General features: G+C 54.3%; 2 protein-coding genes across 6 annotated transcripts in view; one reads left to right on the forward strand and one right to left on the reverse strand.

Annotated features, from left to right (window-relative positions):
- Nucleotides 1-18,597, forward strand: ERN2 (endoplasmic reticulum to nucleus signaling 2). 5 transcript variants are annotated; one of them, XM_014864243.3, is made up of 22 exons: nt 2-169; nt 1,972-2,077; nt 2,456-2,489; nt 2,735-2,807; nt 4,601-4,673; nt 4,805-4,912; nt 5,236-5,337; nt 6,220-6,484; nt 8,386-8,464; nt 8,552-8,699; nt 8,816-8,937; nt 9,669-9,824; nt 10,074-10,236; nt 14,545-14,629; nt 14,811-15,000; nt 15,088-15,187; nt 15,268-15,467; nt 16,992-17,139; nt 17,228-17,355; nt 17,845-17,968; nt 18,051-18,118; nt 18,202-18,597. In XM_014864243.3, exons 1-22 carry the CDS (start codon nt 74-76, stop codon nt 18,412-18,414), a joined length of 2,781 nt encoding a protein of 926 aa, XP_014719729.1. In that variant the 5' UTR covers nt 2-73; the 3' UTR covers nt 18,415-18,597. The 5 variants fall into 5 exon arrangements, with proteins under 5 accessions (XP_070340781.1, XP_070340782.1, XP_014719729.1 ...); XM_014864244.3 differs by having other exon boundaries at nt 10,077-10,236; XM_070484680.1 differs by lacking the exon at nt 9,669-9,824 and having other exon boundaries at nt 1-169.
- Nucleotides 18,555-20,554, reverse strand: part of PLK1 (polo like kinase 1) — an 11,301-nt gene continuing 9,301 nt past the window's right edge. The window contains exons 7-10 of the mRNA XM_014864246.3: nt 19,946-20,023; nt 19,592-19,746; nt 19,318-19,500; nt 18,555-19,062 (exon numbers count right to left, since the gene is read on the reverse strand). Coding sequence (XP_014719732.1) covers nt 18,856-19,062; nt 19,318-19,500; nt 19,592-19,746; nt 19,946-20,023 — 623 coding nt within the window. The 3' untranslated portion in view covers nt 18,555-18,855. The remainder of the gene's footprint in view (nt 19,063-19,317; nt 19,501-19,591; nt 19,747-19,945; nt 20,024-20,554) is intronic.

A 20,554-nucleotide genomic window follows, 5' to 3' on the forward strand; every position in this document is an offset into this window, starting at 1 on the left:
CGGGCCGGGCGGGGGCTGTGCTGTGCCCTGGAGGCACCAAGGGAGCGGGCGTGCCCTGCGGCTGCCCTCGGCTATGGCGAGCGCGGCCCGGGGGTCCGGCCCGTGGCCCCCGCTCCGGCTCCAGCTCGTGGTCCAGCTCGCGGCGCTCATCGGGACCCTCGCGCCCCAGGTGAGAAGCGGGGCGGACGCGGAGTCTCCGAGGCCGGGTCCGGGGCGCGGGGGGCTGGGGCGCGGCGGGACCACCGGGGGCGCCTCGCCCTCTCCCGGGTCCGGGTCGCCCCAAGTCGGCCTCTGGCCAGTGAAAACCTCCTGACTTCGGGGAGTTACCCAGTTGCCCTCACCAACACCTAGCTGGAGAGCCATGCCAGCGTGGAAAGGCGCAGGTGGACGGAACGGCCCGCCCCTCCCGCAGGTGGAGAGAACAGCCGGCGGGCGGGGGGCCCGGCTTGACTGTGGTCCCGCTGAACCGTCTGGGACCCGGCTGCCTTGGAACGCGTGATCAACGTAGGGGTCCTCTGTCGAGAAAGGCGCCTACACACCCGGTTTTAAGGCAAATTCAGGCAGTTCACAGCGCGCCCCATACCCGTGACTGGACCCCGGGTTCCGAACCGCTGGGATAAATAAGTAGATGTGGGGATCCGGTCCAGCGCTGCTGGGAGCGGAAGAGTCCAGTCTTACAGAAATGCAGCGAGAAGGCGAAGAGCCGCAGACCAGAAGCCACTTGTGCAGCCTGGAGACCCCGAACAGCTAGCAGGATCCCGGAGCTGGCTGTTCCTGCCACCCCCAGGCCCCGCGTCCAGCTCTGGGTCCACCCCGCGGTTGCGAAGTAGGAATGCGGGGCCCAGTGTGGCAAGATCGAGTGTTTCCAGAAAAATTGGAAAAAACTAGAAATGAGAAAAATTGGAAATCTAGATTTTTTTTCAAGTGAAATCCTCCATTTTTTTAAATTGGCAGCTAGTTACAAACACATTTTTAAACACGGTGATTGTCAGACAAAACTCAACTGTGGGCCACCAGTGTGCAGCTTCTTCTCTGGGCCACTCTCCCTGCTGGCGTGGTGCAGAGCAGGGAACAGGCCCCGCAAGAGAGGGCCTGGAAGGCAGTTTCCTGACTCTTCACCAAAACCGCTGGCTCCGCCCCAAACCTGAGGGTCCTGGAGCCCTAAGTGGCCTTTGCAGGGGTGCGGCTGGGCCACCCGGATGTTAGGGTTCCTGCTGGGAGCTCAGCCTCACCCTGTTTGCTCAAGGAGGGGCCAGAGCAGGTGAGTTAGCCCAGCAGGGGCCAGATGGAAGGGCAGCTCTGACCCTCCCTCCCTCGGCCACCCCCAGTCTTGGTGCAGGGGGCCCGCTGGAGCCTGGCTCCAAAAGCAGCTGGGCCGGTTTGGGAAGACAGAAGGGGTCATCCCAAAAGAGGCAGACAGTGTGGCAAAGGAGAAGGAGACCAGGCTCTGGAGTCCCAGCGATGGTGGTTCGAGTCTCAGTTCTGCCGTTCGTTTTCTGTGTGGCTTTAGGCCAATTACCTAGCCTTCCTGAGCCTTAGTCTCCTGCGCCTCTACAGTAGTGAGAACAGCAGCACCAATCATGGGGAGGCTGTAAGGGTCAGTGGAGTCCTTTAGTAAAGGCCTCAGTCTTCTTGGAAAACCGGAAGGGACTGAGGGGGAAGGGAAGAGGTGAGACTTTAGACACAGACACAGTGGGAGCTGGAGAAAAGCTGAGAGAAGCCAGACAGCACTGAGTTTCTTCCACCTGGCACGAAGGAAGCTTAAAATAAAAAGTTAAATTGAGCTGGCTCCCTCTGCAACCCCTCTCTAGGGTCAAGGAGATCAATGGGTGGGGCCAGCCGCTTCTCCAATCATCCTTCCTTCTTTCTCTGTCCACCAGAGGAATAGGGAGTCACAGCCAGCCCAGCCTGGGGAGAGGACAAGGGTGGTCCCAGGCCTCTCAGAAGAGGCCGCTTTGTTTCCCACTGCAGGTCCAGATGCTCAGCCCAGAAAGCCTCCTGCTGGTGTCCACCCTGGATGGAAGTCTCCACGCACTGAGCAAGCAGACAGGGGACTTGAAATGGACACTGAAGGATGGTGAGCAAGAGGCAGTCACGTCTCCCTACTTGGGCCCTAAGTTGGGGGCGTGGGGCAGGGGTCACCGAGACATAGAGGATAAGGATAAGAACACAGAGTCTAGAATCCAACCAGCAGTGTCTGCAGGCAGCTTCACCACTTACCAGCTGTGTGGCTTTGGGAAATTCACTTCACCTCTCTGAGCCTCAATATGCTCATCTGTAAAACGGGGCCAAGCATAGCGACCTTGCCTCCCAGAGTTCTTGGGAGGATTACATTACACGCATGTCAAATGCTTGGCTTGGTGTCTGGCACACAGTAAGCACCCAATGAATATGAGTTGTGCTTTTCAATGGGGAGCCTGGAGGGGGCTCATGCTCCATGTCCCTGTCCCTGCAGATCCCGTCATCCAAGGGCCAATGTATGTCACAGAGTAAGTGAGCCTGCGGTCTTTTAAGGAGGGGGCATCTGGGAGGTGGGGAAGCCATTGTTGTCTGGAGGGAGCTTGGTGAGGGGGAGGGTGGCATCTCAGAAGTAAGGGCAGAAATTTGGGTCTGGAGCTCCATGGTGCTTCCTGCAAGGGTGGGCTCCTGCTAGCTGGGAAATTGGAGGGAAAGCAGGCCTGCATGAAACCAGGGGGCGTGCACCCATTTTCTCCCATTCCTCTCTGCTCCACAGGACAGCCTTTCTCTCAGACCCAGCTGATGGCAGCCTGTATATCTTGGGCACCCAGAAACAACAGGGATTAATGGTGTGTTTCCTACAGAGCTTGGGGTGGGAGAGAGCCCGGGCTTCTGTGAGCCAGAGCACGGGGGGCAGAGGGGGCTCTATGGTCAGAATCTGAGTGTCCTGCAGAGGATTAAGCCAGGGCTCTGAGCACGTTATGGGAAAGCTGTCTGGAGAGACCTGTTGAAAGGAGGTGCCGGCGTGGTTCTGGCTGTGTCTGCAGAGCAGGCTGACTGTCAGGCCTCAGAGGATGTCATGGGGTTTCTCCAGGACTCTCAGAGTTTTAAGGGGAAACCTACGTCTCAGTTAGCTTTTGCTAAATAACAAATCGCTCCAAAACTCAATAGCTTAAAAAACAGTTTACTTAACTCCCAGTTTTGTGAGATGACAGTTTAGGCTGGGAAGTCTTTTTTTTTTTTTTTTAGCAAGATTATCCCTGAGCTAACTACTGCCAATCCTCCTCTTTTTGCTGAGGAAGACTGGCCCTGAGCTAACATCCATGCCCATCTTCCTCTACTTTATATGTGGGACGCCTACCACAGCATGGCTTTTGCCAAGTGGTGCCATGTCCACACCCAGGATCAGAACTGGCAAACCCTGGACCGCCGAGAAGCGGAACATGTGAACTTAACCGCTGCACCACCGGACCAGCCCCTAGCTGGGTGGTCTTGATGGAACTTGCTCAGGCATCTGTGGTCAGCTGCTGGTCACCTACATGGCTCTTTCTCAAAGTTGGTTGGGGGTTGGCTGGGCTTTGACAGAGGCCACCGGGCCATGTGTCTCATCCTCCAGCAGGCGAGCCTGGGCTTGTTCACATGGTGTCAACAAGGGAACCAAAAGCAGCCAGAGAGGACAAGGCCCATGCACAAGCTCTTGTCAAGCTTTGCTTGTGTCACATTCGCTGATGTCTCGTCAGCCAGCTCTGGTGGTCTAGTGGTCAAGATTCGGCGCTCTCATCACCCGGGCCGGCTTTGTTTCCTGGTCAGGGAACCACACCACCCCTCTGTCAGTTGTCAGACTGGCAGCATCATGTTGCTGTGATGCTGGAAGCTACGCCATTGGTATTTCACATACCAGCAGGGGCACCCATGGGCCCATGGTGGACAGGTTTCAGCGGAACTTCCAGACTAAGACAGACTAGGAAGAAGGACCTGGCCACTCACTTCCAAAAAAATTGGCCATGGAAACCCTGTGAATAGCAGGGGAGCATCATCTGATAGAGCACCAGAGGGTGAGCAGATGGCACACAAAGGCCGGGCAGGGTTCTGCTCTGCTGTCCACAGGGTCACTAGGATCAGAATCAGCTCGACGACACCAACACAACATGTCTCATCAGCCAAAGCAAGTCACAGGGCCAAGTGCAGACTCAAGTGGGGAAGAAACAGACCCACCTATTTACAGGAGGAGCTGAAAAGCTACCTGCACAGGCACACACAGGGAGAGGAGGAATCTGTGGCCATTTTCCCCATCCTCCGTGTCAGGACTCTCTCTGATGAGGGCTATTGAACGTGACTCTGGATTTATCGCAGGGGATGGGGTGGAATGTGCTTTGTCAGAATTCTGACTGTGCCATGGGAAGCCTGCCAGAAAAGTCTTAAGTATGTGATTTAGGAAGCTATGGAGCAAAATGATTAAGTGTGCTGGTTCTGGAAACTGTCTGCCTGGGTTCAGGGCCTGGGCCTGCCACTCACAAGCTGTGTGGCATTAGCCAGGTTACTCAGCCTCTCTGAAAAATGGGAATGATAATAACCGTGCTAGTGAAAGTCTGTCTGTGTCTCTCTGCTCTCGTTCCTTCCTGGAACTTCTCCCTTGCCCTAGAAACTGCCCTTCACCATCCCGGAGCTGGTTCACGCCTCCCCGTGCCGCAGTTCCGATGGGGTCTTCTACACTGGTAAGCGTCCCTCCAGCCTGTGGGTCAAGGTCCAGCCAGCAGGGACCGGGGTTATGATGGGCCAGCTGGGCACAGAACAAATACCCTCTCCCACACCATCTTGAGAGCTGGCCCACTTTCCACCTCCACAGGCCGGAAGCAGGATGCCTGGTTTGTGGTGGACCCTGCGTCCGGGGAGACACAGTTTACGCTGACCACAGAGGGTCCCTCCGCTCCCCGCCTCTACATCGGCCGAACGCGTGAGTCAGGCTGCAGCTGCTCCCCAAGCTCTGGGCAGCCCCCTCCTTTGCCCTGCCCAGGCCTGGCAATTGCTATCCAAGTTGAATTGTGGCCAGTGAGTCAATCTGTCAGTCAGCAAACATTTCATTGAGCACTGAACAAGGAGCTGAGGATACAGCAGTAACCAAAACAGACCTGGTTTCTGCCACTGTGTTGCTCACAGACTCCGGCCTCTAAGCCAGGTGTTTGAGCACTCACCCCTACAAGATAATGTCCCCTGGGGTGGGAGTGGGAGAATTGTCATATGAGTGTGCCTGGTAACCTTGCTTCTGGGCATCCCCAGAGTACACGGTCACCATGCATGACCCCAGGACCCCGGCCCTGCGCTGGAACACCACCTATCGCCGCTACTCCGCACCCCGAATGGATGGCTCGCCTGGGAAATGTGAGTGCTGCCTCTCTCTGCCGCCCCCGTGGAGCAAGGCCGCCAACTCAGGGATCCCTGAGTGGCATCCACGACCAAGCCCTACCCCATTGTGACCCACCCTGACCTCCTCAGGGACCCCGCGTACTGAATGATACACTCTGATGGGTAACCTAAGTGGCCCCCTCAACTCCCGGCCTGACCCTCCTGTGACCTGAGAGCCCTTAACATCCTAACTCTCGCACACTCCCAGAGAACCCAGCCAGGTGACCCTGGGGGATTCCCCACAGAGTGACCCCAAGCAACCCACACACACCCTGAGCAGTCCCCATATGTCCTAACTGAGCCCCAGTGTTGAATGACCCCTGACAGATGACCCTAAATGACCTCCCCCCAGACTCACCACACCCTGCTTTTTATGACTGTCCTACCCAACTGCCCGAGTGACCTCACAGGAGCCCCATCAATCCCTTGTACCCTGATGCCCTCATTCTGCGTGAGAAGCCACGTAGGTAACCCTGACGCATCACAGTGACACCCCAGGGCCGCTGACTGAGCCCCTTCACACTCTACATGTCTCCTAGTGACTCGCATGTCTCCAGGCCACCCTGATCGACCCATCCTGGGTGACCATCACTCAGACCATGCCTGACCTCACCACGTCCTAAGTGATTTCTCATGTGCCGTGGACTGAGTCACCTCTTGACGACCCTGACCGATCCCCTGACTGATCCCAGTGACCCAGTGAACTCAGCCTGAACTTCCCATGTCCTGATCACCCTCCAGGTGACCTCACCTGTCCTCCACATACCTGAGTGGCTCTCCTGATGGCCCACCCTCAGAGCAGTCTCCCCACCCTGAGATGCTCCCTGACCACATTTCCCCAGCCGTTTCTCTTGGCAGACGTGAGCCACCTGGCATCCTGTGGGATGGGCCTGCTGCTGACTGTGGATCCAGGAAGCGGGGCGGTGCTGTGGACACAGGACTTGGGTGTGCCTGTGATGGGCATCTACACCTGGCACCAGGACAGCCTGCGCCAGCTACCCCATCTCACACTGGCTCGGGACACCCTGCACTTCCTCGCCCTCCGCTGGGGCCACATCCGGCTGCCTGCTTCTGGCCCCCAGGATACAGCCACCCACTTCTCTACCTTGGACATCCAGCTGCTGTAGGTGCCCATGGCTGGGGACTGGGAGGAGCCCTCTGGAAGTGCTGTAGCCCAGGCCCAGTGGCCAGGCATGATGTTTGACCTTGACACACCAGTACAGCTGAACCAGGGATCAAAATATTTCAAACTGGTAATTTATCAGTTTGGTAGATAACCAATGCCCTGCACCCCGCCCCCCCCCCCCCACCATGTGCTTCTAGGACTCCCTGGATAGCCCCACTGTTCAGCAACTGATAGGGTAAAATCTGGCCTAGGAGGGGCTTCCAGGTCTCCACTCCAGGGCTACAGCCAGCACTTGCTCTGCTTGGTAGGTGCTGTGCCTCATTAGTTGTTAAATTAAATGTCACCCTTCCTTGTAGCACTGAATACCTTAGTGTCCCCATCTTGGGGAATCAAGAGGCAGACTGGGAAAATCAGGGATTATCCATTCATTTAGTTAGTGCCACAAATATTAATTGGGCAATTACTATGTACCTGTGACTTGTTAGGCTCTGGGAATACAATAATATTATATAATACAATAATACAATAATAATACAATAATACAGCCAGTGTTCGTACTTACAGAAACTCTGAGAGTCTAGCAGGGAGACAGGTGTGTAAAGGGGCAATTGTGACATGGCATCCTAAAGGATGATATAAAAGAAGTATAGGTTTGCCATGGGAATGTATAGGAAGGGTACCTAAATTGAGACTGGGGGCAGGAGGCAGTTAGGAAAGCTTCCTGGAGGAAGGGACATCTAAAATTGAAACCTAAAGGATGAATAGGATATGAAAGAGAGAGAAAGCATAGCAACCAGGGAACAGAAAGAAATTAAATAAGGCTGGAGCATAGATCCGAGCAGGGAATAAGGTCTGAGGCTAACTTAAGGAGGGATGTTGTAGGATCCTTTAAAGAGTTTGGACATTTTCTCCTAGAAAATAAGTAAGAAGTCACTGGAGGGTTTTAAGCAAGGAAGTGATTTGATCATATTTTCATTTTGGAGAGATAACTCTGACTGCAGTGTGAAGAATATCCTAGAGTGTCGTAGGGGAGGAAGTGGACACTTAGAATATTGTGTTAGTTCATCAAGAGATGAAGACACTTGGACTAGGGCGGAAACACTAAAGATGGAAATAAGTGGAAGCTAAGAGAGATTAAGAGGGAAAACTAGTAAGAATTTGGTGGTTAGCAAGTTTGGTGATTGTGAGCGAGGAGTCAAAGGTCATGTTCCGGTTTCTAGAAGCATATGGCTGCTGTCATTTTCAGAGGTAGGGAGTGCTAGAGGAGGAGAAGGTGAAGAAGGGAGAGGAGGGTGTAAGGAATGAGGTGATGAGTTCAGATTTAGATAATCAAGTTCTTCAAAGAGGTCTGGGCTAGGCACAAATTTAAAAACATTGACTATAGAGTTTGTATCAGTTAGCTTTTGCTGCATAACAAACCATCCCCCAAACTTAGAGCTTCAAAACAGCAAACATTTATTATTTTTTAAGATTCTGCATGTAGGTGGGTGGTTTTTCTGATCTGGGCAATCTTAGTTAATATCTGCTGTCAAATGGTGGCTTGGCTGAGCCTGGACGATCTAGGATGCCCTCACTCACCTGTCTCATAGTTGGTGGACTATTTGGCCTGGGGCTGTCAAATAGGGTCTCTTGTGCCCCGGCAGGCTGTCCTAGCTTTCTTCACATGGTGGTCTCGGTGTTCCAAAGGACAACACGAGAGGACAAGCCCCAGTGCACAAGCATTTGTCAAGTCTCTGTTGGTGTCACATTTGTTATTTGTCTTACTGGCCAAAGCAAGTCACATGGCCAAGCCCAGAGTCATTGTGGGAGGGGACAATACAAGGACATGGGTACAATGGTAACTGAAACTGCCGATTACCATCACTCATCCTTCTCCCCTTTTTCCTCTCCCCCACTAGGATGACGCTGTATGTAGGGAAGGATGAAGCTGGCTTCTATGTTTCCAAAGCACTGGTTCACACAGGGGTGGCCCTAGTGGTGAGAAGGGGTTTCTGAGGGGCTGGAAAGAGGGGATGGAGCAGGAGAGGAGCGCCCCTCACTTGTGAATCTCCATCTTTGCCATAGCCTCGTGGACTGACCCTGGCCCCCATGGATGGCCCCACCACAGAAGAGGTGACACTCCAAGTCTCAGGAGAGCGAGAGGGCTCACCTAGCACTGCTGTCAGATACCCTTCAGGCAGTGTGGCCCTCCCTAGCCAGTGGCTGCTCATTGGTAAGACCCCCTGGCTCAAATTTGGAATAGATGAAGATGAAGGATCTGTGAACCCTGCTTCTGAGCTGAAAGGCTGAGGTCACCTTCAGCCCACTGACTTTTGCCCTTCCCCTTAGGACACCATGAGCCACCCCCAGTCCTGCACACCACCATGCTAAGAATCCATCCCACCCCCGGGAGTGGAACTGCTGAGACTAGACCCTCAGAGAGCACGCAGGCCCCAGCCCTCTTCTTGGAGGTCAGTGCTAGAAGGGCAGAGCACATGGGGGGAGTGTCAGCTGGCGGGTGGGCATTCCTTGGACCTTTTCCTCAGACTTCTAGGAATAACACTTGGTGGTAGGTCAATTGACTTCACACAGTTTCCCAGAAGAAAAGCATTTTGTTTTGTTATTGCCAGAAATGTGTTAGAAGTGTCAAAAGATACTGCTTATCTAAATTGTGGAACATGAGTCACAGTTTTCTTTATTATTCTTCAGTGTAAAAGTTACACAATATTTATCAAGTGAGAAAATGAAAACAGAAAAACTATAAAAGCATGCTCTCCTGGGAGAGGCTTGGACAAGAATCGCCAGTAGTTTAAGTTTAAGAAGGAACAGCCATGACCTGGAACAATAATTCTCAAATCTGGTTGCTCATCAGAATCACCTGGGAGCCCACTCCAGACCCACTGAATTCAGAATCTCTGGAGGTGGATATCTGCATTTTTTGTTGTTGTTGTTGTTATGCCTCAAGGGTATCTGTATTTTTTAGTGACACTGCAAGAGATGAGGGTCATCAGCTAGGTTTGGAAGCCCACTCTCCTGGGGCACCATGATATTTCAGCACCACGGAGAGTGCCACATTTCCCACGATCCAGACCGCTCCCTCACTGCCCCTTTAGCTAAGCCCAGCCTGCCCTAGGTGATGAAAAAGGGTTACAGGTTCCACAGTGGGAAGGGATGTTAAGAGTGAAAGCCCCTTGGTCCCCAGCTCCTGAGCCAGAGCCGAGAGGAACCTTGGGACCTGGAGCTGCATCCTGAAGAGAAAACCCCAGGCTTGTATCCAGGGCTGGGCCCCCAAGACCTGCTGGCAGCTAGCCTCACTGCTGTCCTCCTGGGAGGGTGGATTCTCTTCCTGATAAGGCAGGTGAGCCCATCGCCCCTGACCTCAGGCCCGTGTTAGTCTTCCTAGGGGGAACTCTGCTCCTCCTCTCCCAGACCACTCAACAACCCTCTCCCTTCCCCTGCCTTCCTCCCAGCAGCTCCCCGAACCCCAGCTGCTCTGCTCTGTATGTTCATGCTCCAGTGCCAGGCCATCTCAGGCAGAGCTGCTGGGCCCACCATGGGCCAGGACCTGGCAGGGCCAAGCCCTCTTAGGCCCTCCCTCATGTTTCAGCAGCAGCAGCTGGAGGAGAAGCAGCAGCAGGACCCCCCGGCACCTGCCAGCCCTTCTCACATCTCACAGGATGCTCAGTCTCAGCTCTTGGGCACCACCTCACAGGACCTGCTGAGCCTCCAAAGCCCCTCCGAGCAAGCCCAGCCACTTGAAGACCCTGAAGGTGAGCTAAGGGAACAGGAAAGGGCAGAGTCAGGGACAGAGAACAGAGAGGGGGAAGGTTTGGCTTCAAAGTCGGTTTATTAGAAGTCACTCTAGTGGAGTGGCGAAACCTACACATGCTCACCAGAGAGTATTTCGAATAGTGCCTGCCATGTAGCTGAGCACTCTGGAAATGTCTGCCGTCGTCTTTTATTGTTGTTGCTGTCAAGGACTCTGGATGCAGCTGGGACTGGGTCTAGATCAACTCCCTTCTCTGTTAACTTTGATGAAGTGCTTAATGCCCCGAGCTTCAGTTTTCTCATCTGTCAAATGGGACTAACAACACTCACTTCCTCATGAGAGGTTACCATCACCATTATTATTATATCATACCTACCTATACATACCTAACACAAATAGTAATATTTGTGTTAAAATAACATCGTATTTGGTAACAATAATAGTAAGTTACCTAGCTACAATTTGGTACCTTTTCTCCTCTTTAGGGCTTTTTCTTTTTTAAACATTTCTCTCCTCTTTTCTCAATTTAATCCTATAAACAATCCCTCGGAAGCTTCCTGTGGTATCTGTAGGATGCTCCAGGGGATCTTTCCCATGCTTTTATGGGTCAGTCCAGGGTACTTCTCCTGCTTCTTTGGCTCTGGGCTGGTCTTTGGTCCTTTGGTCCTTTTCATGAACTGCTGCTGGCACCTCCTGGTCACTGCTCAAACCACTACCTCATGCCTTGGAGCCACTCTGCTCTCACCTTAACTTAGGCTGAAGTCTGTCCCTTGCTTGGTTGGATGCCCCAGTGCTGCTCCCGACATTTACCTTTGTGTTCGCTTTGCCTCTGCTGAGAGAGGCAAGGCCCTCGGGGGCTAGCTCTTGTAGAAAGGCCCCCATCACAGAGTTGCCTGAGCCCTGAGTTGTTGCAGTTTCTGTCACTTTACTGGTTCTGAGTGGGTCCACATATAACTTACCCCACCGCACTCTGAAACGCTCATCTCCTTGGACCTTCTGACTCAAGCTGGGTCTTTCCCCAGACAACCCAGACTCCATCTTTCTCCAGGGTGGTTCCCATCAGAGGGCCCTGTGGCCCCCTTGCCATTGTCCTTCAGTTGCCTCTCACAGCCCATTAGACCCCAGCTTGGCATGATGGAATTCCTTCCCCAGATGCCTCCTCCGTTCTCTGTGTCAGTAGATACCATCATCCTCGGAGGAGGAGAAAAGAGGATGTTGAATCTCAGCCCCAGCCCAGCCAGGACACCTTGTTATGTAAAATACCTAAGCCTCTTTACCTGCTATAAGGAAGGAATCAAAGTGTTATCAATGCTTCAGGACAAGAATTCAAGAAAATAAAACACCCAGATAGAGCCTGGGACCTCTGTTGTGAAACTTTGTGGTAACAATCTCTATATAGTACTGGATTTCCTCTGTAATTAACAAAAAATCTTTCTATTTCCTTTACTTTCTTTGTTTAAAGTGCTAATAAACTCTTTACTTTGGCATTTTTGTGGCCTTTAGGCAAAGTCTCGGGAGGACAGGCTTTGGGCCATGTGATAAATGCTGCGATGGTGGCGTCACACAGGCAGCTGTGGGAACACAAGGGAGGGGCACGTAATGCCGATGTGGGGAAATAGAAAGTGTCCTCAAAGTGATGTCTAAGCTGTGGTCCCAAGGACCAGGAGGAACTACCAAGTGAGCAGGGAGGGGTGGAGCGGGAGCGCTGTAGGTGGCACCACCAGCACAGGCAAATGTTCCGAGAGAGAGAATGCAGGGGACACATTCTGGAAGCAGAAAGGTGGGTTGCAAACTCACGCCCATGAGTAGGTCAACTGGATAAAGTAAATGAGCGAAGCAGCTACGTAGGAGGGAGAATAGGGAGTGGTGGGGACTGAGGCAAACTGGAGAACAGGTGCCTGTCTAAGCTCCAGCAGCTAAGCCTGCCTTGCTTAGTGCTGCAATCTCTTGATACAGAGCATGGCTGAGTGAGTATCTGCTGAATCGATGACCAACCATGGGCACTGGCGAGTCTTAAACAGCACTTCTCAACTCAGTAAATACACGTGGAATGAATATGTGCTGAGCAGGTGTGAGGCAGAGTTATAGTTAAATAGACTGGGATTTGCCCATCAGATATGCAGCTATCGGGAGTCCAGTGTGTCAAAATCTGGGTTTAGTCCGGAGAGAGTCAATAAATGAATGTGGCTGATGGCAGCAAAGCTCCAAGAACCACTCTCCAAAAGAGCCCTCCAGGACCAGCCCCTTGTGGCAGCCTCTGACCTGTCCTTAGAACATCTGTTCAGAAACTCTGACCTGGAAATCTTGCTCCTCCTCTCTTGGTGCGGGGAGAGGACCTTCCTCACGGACCTTTTTATGGTTCACGAAATCCACAGAGTCGTCACATCCTACTCTTGTTTAATTTACACAGACTCATCTACATGTGCTTGGTTGGGTCCTTCAGGACCGCCAGCTACATCATATATTCAGGGGTAAGTGGATGCAATCAAGCCAGAGCTTGACTGGCTGAACCAGGGCTGACATTAAGAGCTAGCATTTATACAGCGCTCACTGTATGCCTGTCACTGTCTATACGCTCTGCTTGTATTAACTTGTATGATACTTACAAAGTCCCTGTGAGGTGGATACTGTTATAATGCCTACCTTACGGAAGAGGGAAAGAAGGCAGAAGGGTGCCTGATCGCCGCCCCCAGGCTCACAGAGCCAGTAGGTACCAGCTCAGGAGCTCAAGGGCAGGTCAGCTGTGGGACAGGACTTCTGTCTGCACTTTGGCAAACTGACTTTAGGGTTTCCCAAGACGCGTTGTGGACTCTCAGGATTTTCAGAGGTAATTCTGACTGCGCACTGTTTCCTCTCATGTGACAGCCTTTGATTACTTTAGAACTTCCCTCCTGCTGTTGCTGCTGCTCCGTTATGTTGATGCAGACGGCTGAGCCAAGTGGTGGCGCACGTGTGTGCAGACTGAGCCTCCTCCCGCTCATTATTTCTGCATTCAAGGCCCTCACAGCCACAGTCCGGCCTCCATCCTAGCACTGAGGATGTTTCTGAATAGCTAACCCAGGAAGCACGTAGTGAGTGTTTACCTCACACCAGGGCGTTGAGAGCAGGGCAGGCAGACACACAAGAGACAGGAAACCCAGCAGAACCAAATGAGTGAACAAAAGAGGGGCCTCAAGTGTTTGGGGACCCTCACCTGGAGCCAGCTGAGCAGGGCTTGTTCCAACAGGCTTTCCAGCAACTCTGTCCCTGCTTTCTGAGTCCCCCCGAGACACAGGCTCACTCTTACCTGTGGGTGACATGCTTCCAGCCAGGCCCAGCGCCCCTCCACTCCTGAGTCCAGGGCACACGAGGCTGGGTTACTGCCTGCACCTGGCCCACAGAGGAGAGTGAATGTTCCAGCAGACAACCAAGAGCAATGCTGAGGGGCGGCTTGGAACTTTTCTCACTGATCCCTGAGCCTGATTTTCCTTTGCTTTTCCTAAAGCTGATGGGAGAGGCTGAAGCTGGCAGCTCTTCCTACGTAGAGTGTTCTCAGGGCCACTGAGGGGTGCGCAACTCTGGGGGTGCCCGATACATTCGGCTGTATGAACAGTGCCCCTTGGAGCTGAGCAGAGCACGGCCTGGCCAGATGTGTCTGGGTCCCTGTCAGGGGTCTCTTGCAAGCTACTCAAAGGGAAGAGCAGTAGCTGTCTAAGTCTACGGACCTCTGTCTGCCTGAGCCAACCCCACCCTTCCTAACAGGAAACCAAGGCTTTCCCAGGACTAGCCCTAGGGCAGCTTAGCTTCCAGAGGTCCGCGGCTCCCTTCCTGTCCGGGGCAGTCTTTTCTGCTACTGCACTCCCCCCGCTGCGCTTTCAACTGCCCAAACTCACCTTCCTGTTTGGAGCCAACTCCTCAATTAAAAGGGTTTATTATAACTGGTGGAGGTGGGGAGAGTGCCAGAGGAAGTAAAGGGAAGAAACCTGGGCAGAAAAAGCCGAAAGAGGGAGAATGATAAGAGGATAATATGTCAAACCTCCCCCCTGCCTTTCTTCCTTTGATTCATTTAATGCACAGTGATACCATGAGAGATCATTACATGAGTCCCACTTTCAGAGGAGAAATCTGGGGCACAGCGGTTAAGTAAGTCACCCAAGTACATGCAAAGAGTAGGTGGCAGCCCCAGGCGCTGGCCCCGGGCCGTCTGGCAGCAGGCTGAGCGTGGAAGTCCAGAGAAAGGTAGGGGCAGCGGGACGGCTCTGGACTGGGCAGAGGGGCGGCATTGGGCCGAGCAGAGGCTCCCGGAGACCCCGGCCTCCTCTCCCCGCAGCTGAGCCGCTCACCGTGGTGGGGAAGATTTCCTTCAACCCCAGGGACGTGCTGGGCCGCGGGGCAGGCGGGACGTTCGTCTTCCGGTGAGTGGCAGCCAGGAGCCAGGCTGAAGATGTGGCTCTCACAACCCTTTCGGCCACTGTCCCTTGGAGAGCCTTTCTTTCAAAGACTCCCGGAGGTGGGTGCAGGTGGGTAACTCACTCACCACTTGCTAACGTTTTGCTTTATCTCCTCTCCCTGAACCTCTGCTCACCCGCCTGCCAGGGGACAGTTCGAGGGGCGGGCAGTGGCTGTCAAGCGGCTCCTCCGTGAATGCTTCAGCCTGGTCCGGCGGGAGGTCCAGCTGCTGCAAGAGTCGGACAGGCACCCCAATGTGCTCCGTTACTTCTGTACCGAGCGGGGACCCCAGTTCCACTACATTGCCCTGGAGCTCTGCCAGGCCTCGTTGCAGGAGGTGAGGCTGGAGCTCAGGGAGGTGTGGGTGGGGTGGCAGGGAGGTCTGGGGCTGCAGGGTGACACTTTGCTCCTTGCTGCTCGTCAGTACGTGGAAAACCCAGAGCTGGACCGCTGGGGCCTGGAGCCTGAGATGGTGCTGCAGCAGCTGATGTCCGGCCTGGCCCACCTGCATTCCTTACACATAGGTACCAGGCCCCCACGTCTCTCCAACCCAAGCCCCTGCCCTCCCCTCCTCGGCCCTCAGCTCTCCCCTCCTCTCTCACAGTGCACCGGGACCTGAAGCCGGGCAATGTTCTCATCGCGGGGCCCGACAGCCTGGGCCGAGGCAGGGTGGTCCTCTCAGACTTCGGCCTCTGCAAGAAGCTGCTGGCCGGCCGCCACAGCTTCAGCCTCCGCTCTGGCATCCCGGGCACGGAAGGCTGGATGGCCCCCGAGCTCCTACAGCTCCTGCCCCCAGACAGCCCTGTGAGTCGTCCCGCAGCCCCAGGCCACAGGAATCCCTCCCTGGCCTTCTGCTTCTCCCAAGAAGGCTCCGCATCACTGCTGCGTGACCTTGAGTCACTCCTCCAAGCCTGCTTCTTCATCTGTTAAGTGGGGATAATTCATCCCCTCTTACCCAGAGCAGTGGTTCTCAACCAAGGGCTATTTTACCACCCAGGGGACATTGGACAATGTCTGGAGATGGTCTTGGTTGTCGCTCTTGGTGGTGGTAGCGGGGCTTGCTACTGCCATCTAGAGGGTAGAGGCCAGAGGTGCTGCTAAATATCCTACAATGCACTGGACAGCTCCCAGGACACAGAATTATCTGGCCCAAGATATTAATAGTGCTAAGGTTGAGAAACTCTGACTTTTAAAATAGTTTCAGTCTTCACTGTGCTGCAGAATCACTGAGGAACTTAAAAAAGAGTCAGCTGCTCAGGCCCCACACCCAGTGATTCTCACCCAGTCGGCCTGGGGTAGGCCCCATGGTGGCTTAATCTATATCCAGGGTGGAGAACCCCTGGTGTCAGGGTTTGGGGGAACATCAGATGAGCTAATACAGTTGAAGCACAGAGCAGTGTCTGACCCCCAGAGACACTTGAGTTTAGGACCCCAGGATTATAGATTTTTGAGTCATCAGTGTGTGGGTGGAAGTTGAAGTCATGGGCATGGATGAGACAACACCAAAAGGAAAGTCACTAGGCAAAGCCACACCCACCCCTAAAGTAGAGAGAAAGCTAGAAATGGCCATCTTGAGGCCCAAGGACCAAAGGCACTGAGGTTATGAGCCTGTACAGGTCTTGTTTCTTTAATCAGTGGCCAATAATTTGAACATTTGGGAAATTCCACATACAAATCTGGATTTCTGGATTCTCTTTGAAAATCAAAGTTCTGTGGGGCGGGCCCTGAGGCCTAGTGGTTGTTTGGCATGCTGCCCTTTGGTGGCCTAGGTTTGGTTCCCAGGTGCAGACCTATGCCACTTGTTGGTGGTCGTGTTGTGGTGGTGACTCACATATAGAGGAAGCTTGGCAACAGATGTTAGCTCAGGGCAAATCTTCCTCAGCAAAAAAAAAGAAGAGAAAAAGAAAGTCAAAGCTCTGCCACCCCAGGAGAGTTCCCAGGAGGCAATCAGCTGAAGCTAGTACTAGCTGCCACCTGTGGACAGGGCCTGTGCCAGATGATGGAGTTCTCATGGCCACTTTATTGTGTGGAATAATTGTGGCCAGGAACGCCTGGCCAGCTTCAGTTACTTGCTACCCCTGGAGGAATGGTGCTTGGAAACCTCAACTAGAAACTCAATAGGGATAAAGATTTTGGTTGAAAACCATGGGCCCCTTTCAGTGGTACAGAGGGAGGGGATCTAGGGCCAAGGAGATGCTCTCAGGAAGCATCCTTGGGTTCTAGTCTGAACACAATCCCCAGCTCCGTCCCAGCCCCTGGGAGAATTTAGCCAGGCAGACTTCCTGGAAGCAGAGCCGCCCTCCTCATGCTCATCTCTCTGGCCCCCAGACCAGCGCAGTGGACATCTTCTCCGCAGGCTGCATTTTCTACTACGTGCTTTCCGGTGGCAGCCACCCCTTTGGAGAGAGTCTTTATCGCCAGGCAAACATCCTTGCAGGGGCTCCCTGTCTGGCTCACCTGGAGGAAGAGGCCCATGGTGAGAGGGATCTGGGCCCAGCAGAGAGGGGAATAAGCAGGGCATGAGGCTGGGCAGGCCTGAAGCCATCCCTCCCCTTCACCCCTAGACAAGGTCGTTGGGCGGAACCTGGTTGAGGCCATGTTGAGCCCGCTGCCACAGGCACGGCCCTCTGCGTACCAGGTGCTGGCCCACCCCTTCTTCTGGAGCCGAGCCAAGCAGCTCCAGTTCTTCCAGGTAAGGGGGAAATCTTGGGAATGGCCCCAGCAAGTCCCAGGCAGCTGGGCTCATTATCTAAAACAAGATGGAGCCTAGACTCCTAAACATTGCCATCTTGGCACTCCTCAGTTGCTCATTACCACTTTCCCAGCCCCAGCTGCCTGTGTATGAGACTACAGCCCCTTTTCAGCCATAGTGTCATCATGCTATACCCATGCCCACAGAACCCACTGCACTTGTGTGACCTTGAGCAAAGGACTTTGTGCCTCTGAGCCTCAGTTTGCTCATCTGTGAAATGGGGACAACAGTACCCACCTCCCAGGTTGGTGAAGACCTGGCGGGGTAACACGGGGTCAGTGCAGAGAAGCTGTGCTCCACAGGAGGCAAAAATCCTCACCATCCTAAACCAAGAAGCTTTTGCAGCTTCCATCCCCAAGCCCCAGGACACTCCTGGCCTTGTGGCCTCTGATGCTGGTCATGAGGCTCAGGCGCTCTATGGGGTCCTAGGACATAAGCGACTGGCTGGAGAAGGAGTCTGAGCAGGGGCCCCTGGTGATGGCACTGGAGGCGGGAGGCTCCAAGGTGGTCCGGGGCAACTGGCACAAGCACATCTCGCTGCCGCTGCAGACAGGTAGAGGCCAGACTCAGGGTGGGCCCGGGAGGTTGAGGGGGCCCAGCAGGGACAGCTTTGCCAATGATTTCCCTGCCCCCAGATCTGAGAAGATTCCGGACGTACAAAGGGACATCCGTGCGAGACCTGCTCCGCGCTATGAGGAACAAGGTATGTTCTAGGGCTTGGGTGGGGCCTGGACCTTGGGGCCACCTGGTCACAGCTGCAGCAGGCTCTCTGCTTTACCCCTCCAGAAACACCACTACAGGGAGCTCCCGGTTGAGGTACGGCAGGCACTCGGCCGCATCCCCGATAGCTTCGTCCAGTACTTCACAAACCGCTTCCCGCGGCTGCTCCTCCACACGCACCATGCCATGAGGAGCTGCGCCTCCGAAAGCCTCTTTCTGCCCTACTATCCGCCGGCCTTGGGCGCCAGGGAGCCACGCCCAGAGCCTGCCGGGAGCTGAGGCCAGCCGGACAAGGAGTTGGGCCTATGGCGGAGACTGGCCTCAGCGTCAGAAAGACTGGCAGACGCTTGGCAGCCTAGGGATACTGGAGCAAAGATGAGCCCCGAGCCCAGGCACCTCAGGGAATACAAGAAGAAAACGAAGACTCACATGTGTTTAATGTGTATAAAGGCAAGGAAGGACAGTCCCGAATTCAATAGCAATATTCTGTACAATTCATACGGTGGGGTTGAGAGGGGAGGGGAAGAGGCCGTAGAACCCACACCCAGACATGTACAAAAATAACTTACGTAGCGACCCCCACCTACAGAGATGACGGCGCTCTCTCCCCAGCCCCCAGGGCTGGGGGACACTTTACAAAACTAGCACCATGGGAGCTAACCAGTATGGGCCAAGGTGCTGGTTGGGAGAGGAGGGCACCAGTCCGGAGGAGAGGGAGGCCTACGAGGAGGCCTTGAGGCGATTGGTGGCCGAGCGTGAGCTCAGCAGCTTGTCCACCATGGTGCGGGCGTAGCGGAGCCGGCTGGCCAGCTCCTTGGAGCAGCCGTACTCCTCCAGGAGGCTCAGGCGGTACGTGCGGAAGTCCCGCTTCTCGTCGATGTAGGTCACGGCTGCCATCAGCGGGCACAGGATGAGTTTGGTATGGTCCTATGAGGGAAGGAGGGATGGACAGACAGAGGGTGATCAGTGGATGGAAGATCCCAGCTGCTAGGTACGTGGACAGAGGGAAGATGTCCCAAGTTCACGGGGTGGTGGTGGGGGGGGTCTCATCCCAATTCACTCCCTTCCTACTGCAAGGACAGATCCCATGCCTGTCCCACTCCCCACCCAACTCTGTGGGCCCGCTGACAGTCACAATACCCCGCCCCAACTCTCCCCAGCCCCAGGGCACCCACGGCTCACCTGGAAGAAGTTGATCTGCACACAGCCATTACTGAGGTGCAGGATGATGGCGCTACGGGTGCGAAACCAGGTTCTCAGGTAGGGTAGCCGGGCTAGCTCGTCACCTTCCCGGGGCGTGATATTGGCGCCCGCCTTCAACAAGTGTTCACTCATGTAGTTTCGGAAATACTTAAGAAGAGTGATCTGGTTGGGAAGTGAGGGAGGGAATCCAGAGTTAGAGCCCGGCCCTGGCAGGCAAATCCCTCACTCCCGGCCACACCCAGCCAGCACTCACCTTCTTCATCAAGGAGTTGGGATGGGAACTCACGGTGAGGTAGGACTCGGTGCCATCACGCTCTATGTACTGCAGGCTGTCGCCATCATTGTACAGGATGAGGCGCGTAGAGTCATTGAAGAGCACCCCTACGCTGTTGTCACACAGCTGATACCCTAGCGGTAGGTGGAGGGAGACCTCAGAAAGGGGGAGTAGGGAGCAGGGGGGCATTGGGAGCTGGAACGGGGAGGCCTGGGATGGAGATAGGAAAGTGTTGAGCGAAGACCTGGGAGCCAAAACAGGCAAGAGCCTGTAACAACTCAAAGGGTCACTAGGCCAGGCCTGAGCCACCCACCCATTCTGGAGGAAACCTACCGAGGCCGTACTTGTCCGAATAGTCCACCCACTTGCTGACCCAGAAGATGGGGATGCAGGCGGGATCCTCAGCCTCCTCTGGGACAGAAACAGACGGAGAGCTGGTCAGGACCAGCCTCTTCCCCTCTGGTCCCCGCAGGCAGTCCACACCAGGCAGGCTTGCTGGGCACCCAACCTGGGCTCAATAGGCCTGGGGCCCCAGAGAGGAGCAAGCAGGGCCTCTGCCACCAACAAGCTCAGACCAGCAGCAGGACAGACATCCAAGACGAAAGTTACAGGGCAGAGTACCAAGTCCACTCATTCACTCAGGAATGCATTCATCCAAGGCCCCCTGTGTGCCAGGCACAGTCGCAGGCACAGTGAGCAATGGCACAAACTCAGCCTTCATGGATCTTACACTCCAGGCACAGGGACAGAGACTCATCAAAGTAAACACGGACAGATATTACAGTTACTTCGATCATGGTGAGAGTCCGTGGCTGACGGCTTATCTGGTTTTCCAGTTTTGAGTGATTAAAAAATTGTGAGAAGATAGACAATTCCAAATACATCAACATGTTATGTTCAGTGCATGCAATAATCTCTTTTTAAAAAACACAATAAACAGAT

This window comes from Equus asinus, chromosome 14, assembly GCF_041296235.1.
Source record: "Equus asinus isolate D_3611 breed Donkey chromosome 14, EquAss-T2T_v2, whole genome shotgun sequence".
In the NCBI taxonomy this organism is placed as follows: Eukaryota; Metazoa; Chordata; class Mammalia; order Perissodactyla; family Equidae; genus Equus; species Equus asinus.

Coding starts and splice junctions, on each gene's coding strand:
- ERN2 (XM_014864243.3), top strand. CDS start 74: ATGGCGAGCGCGGCCCGGGGGTCCGGCCCGTGGCCCCCGCTCCGGCTC. Junction 10,237..14,544: donor GCCACTTGAAGACCCTGAAG/GTGAGCTAAGGG, acceptor CTCTCCCCGCAG/CTGAGCCGCTCACCGTGGTG. Junction 17,140..17,227: donor CCTGGAGGAAGAGGCCCATG/GTGAGAGGGATC, acceptor CTTCACCCCTAG/ACAAGGTCGTTGGGCGGAAC.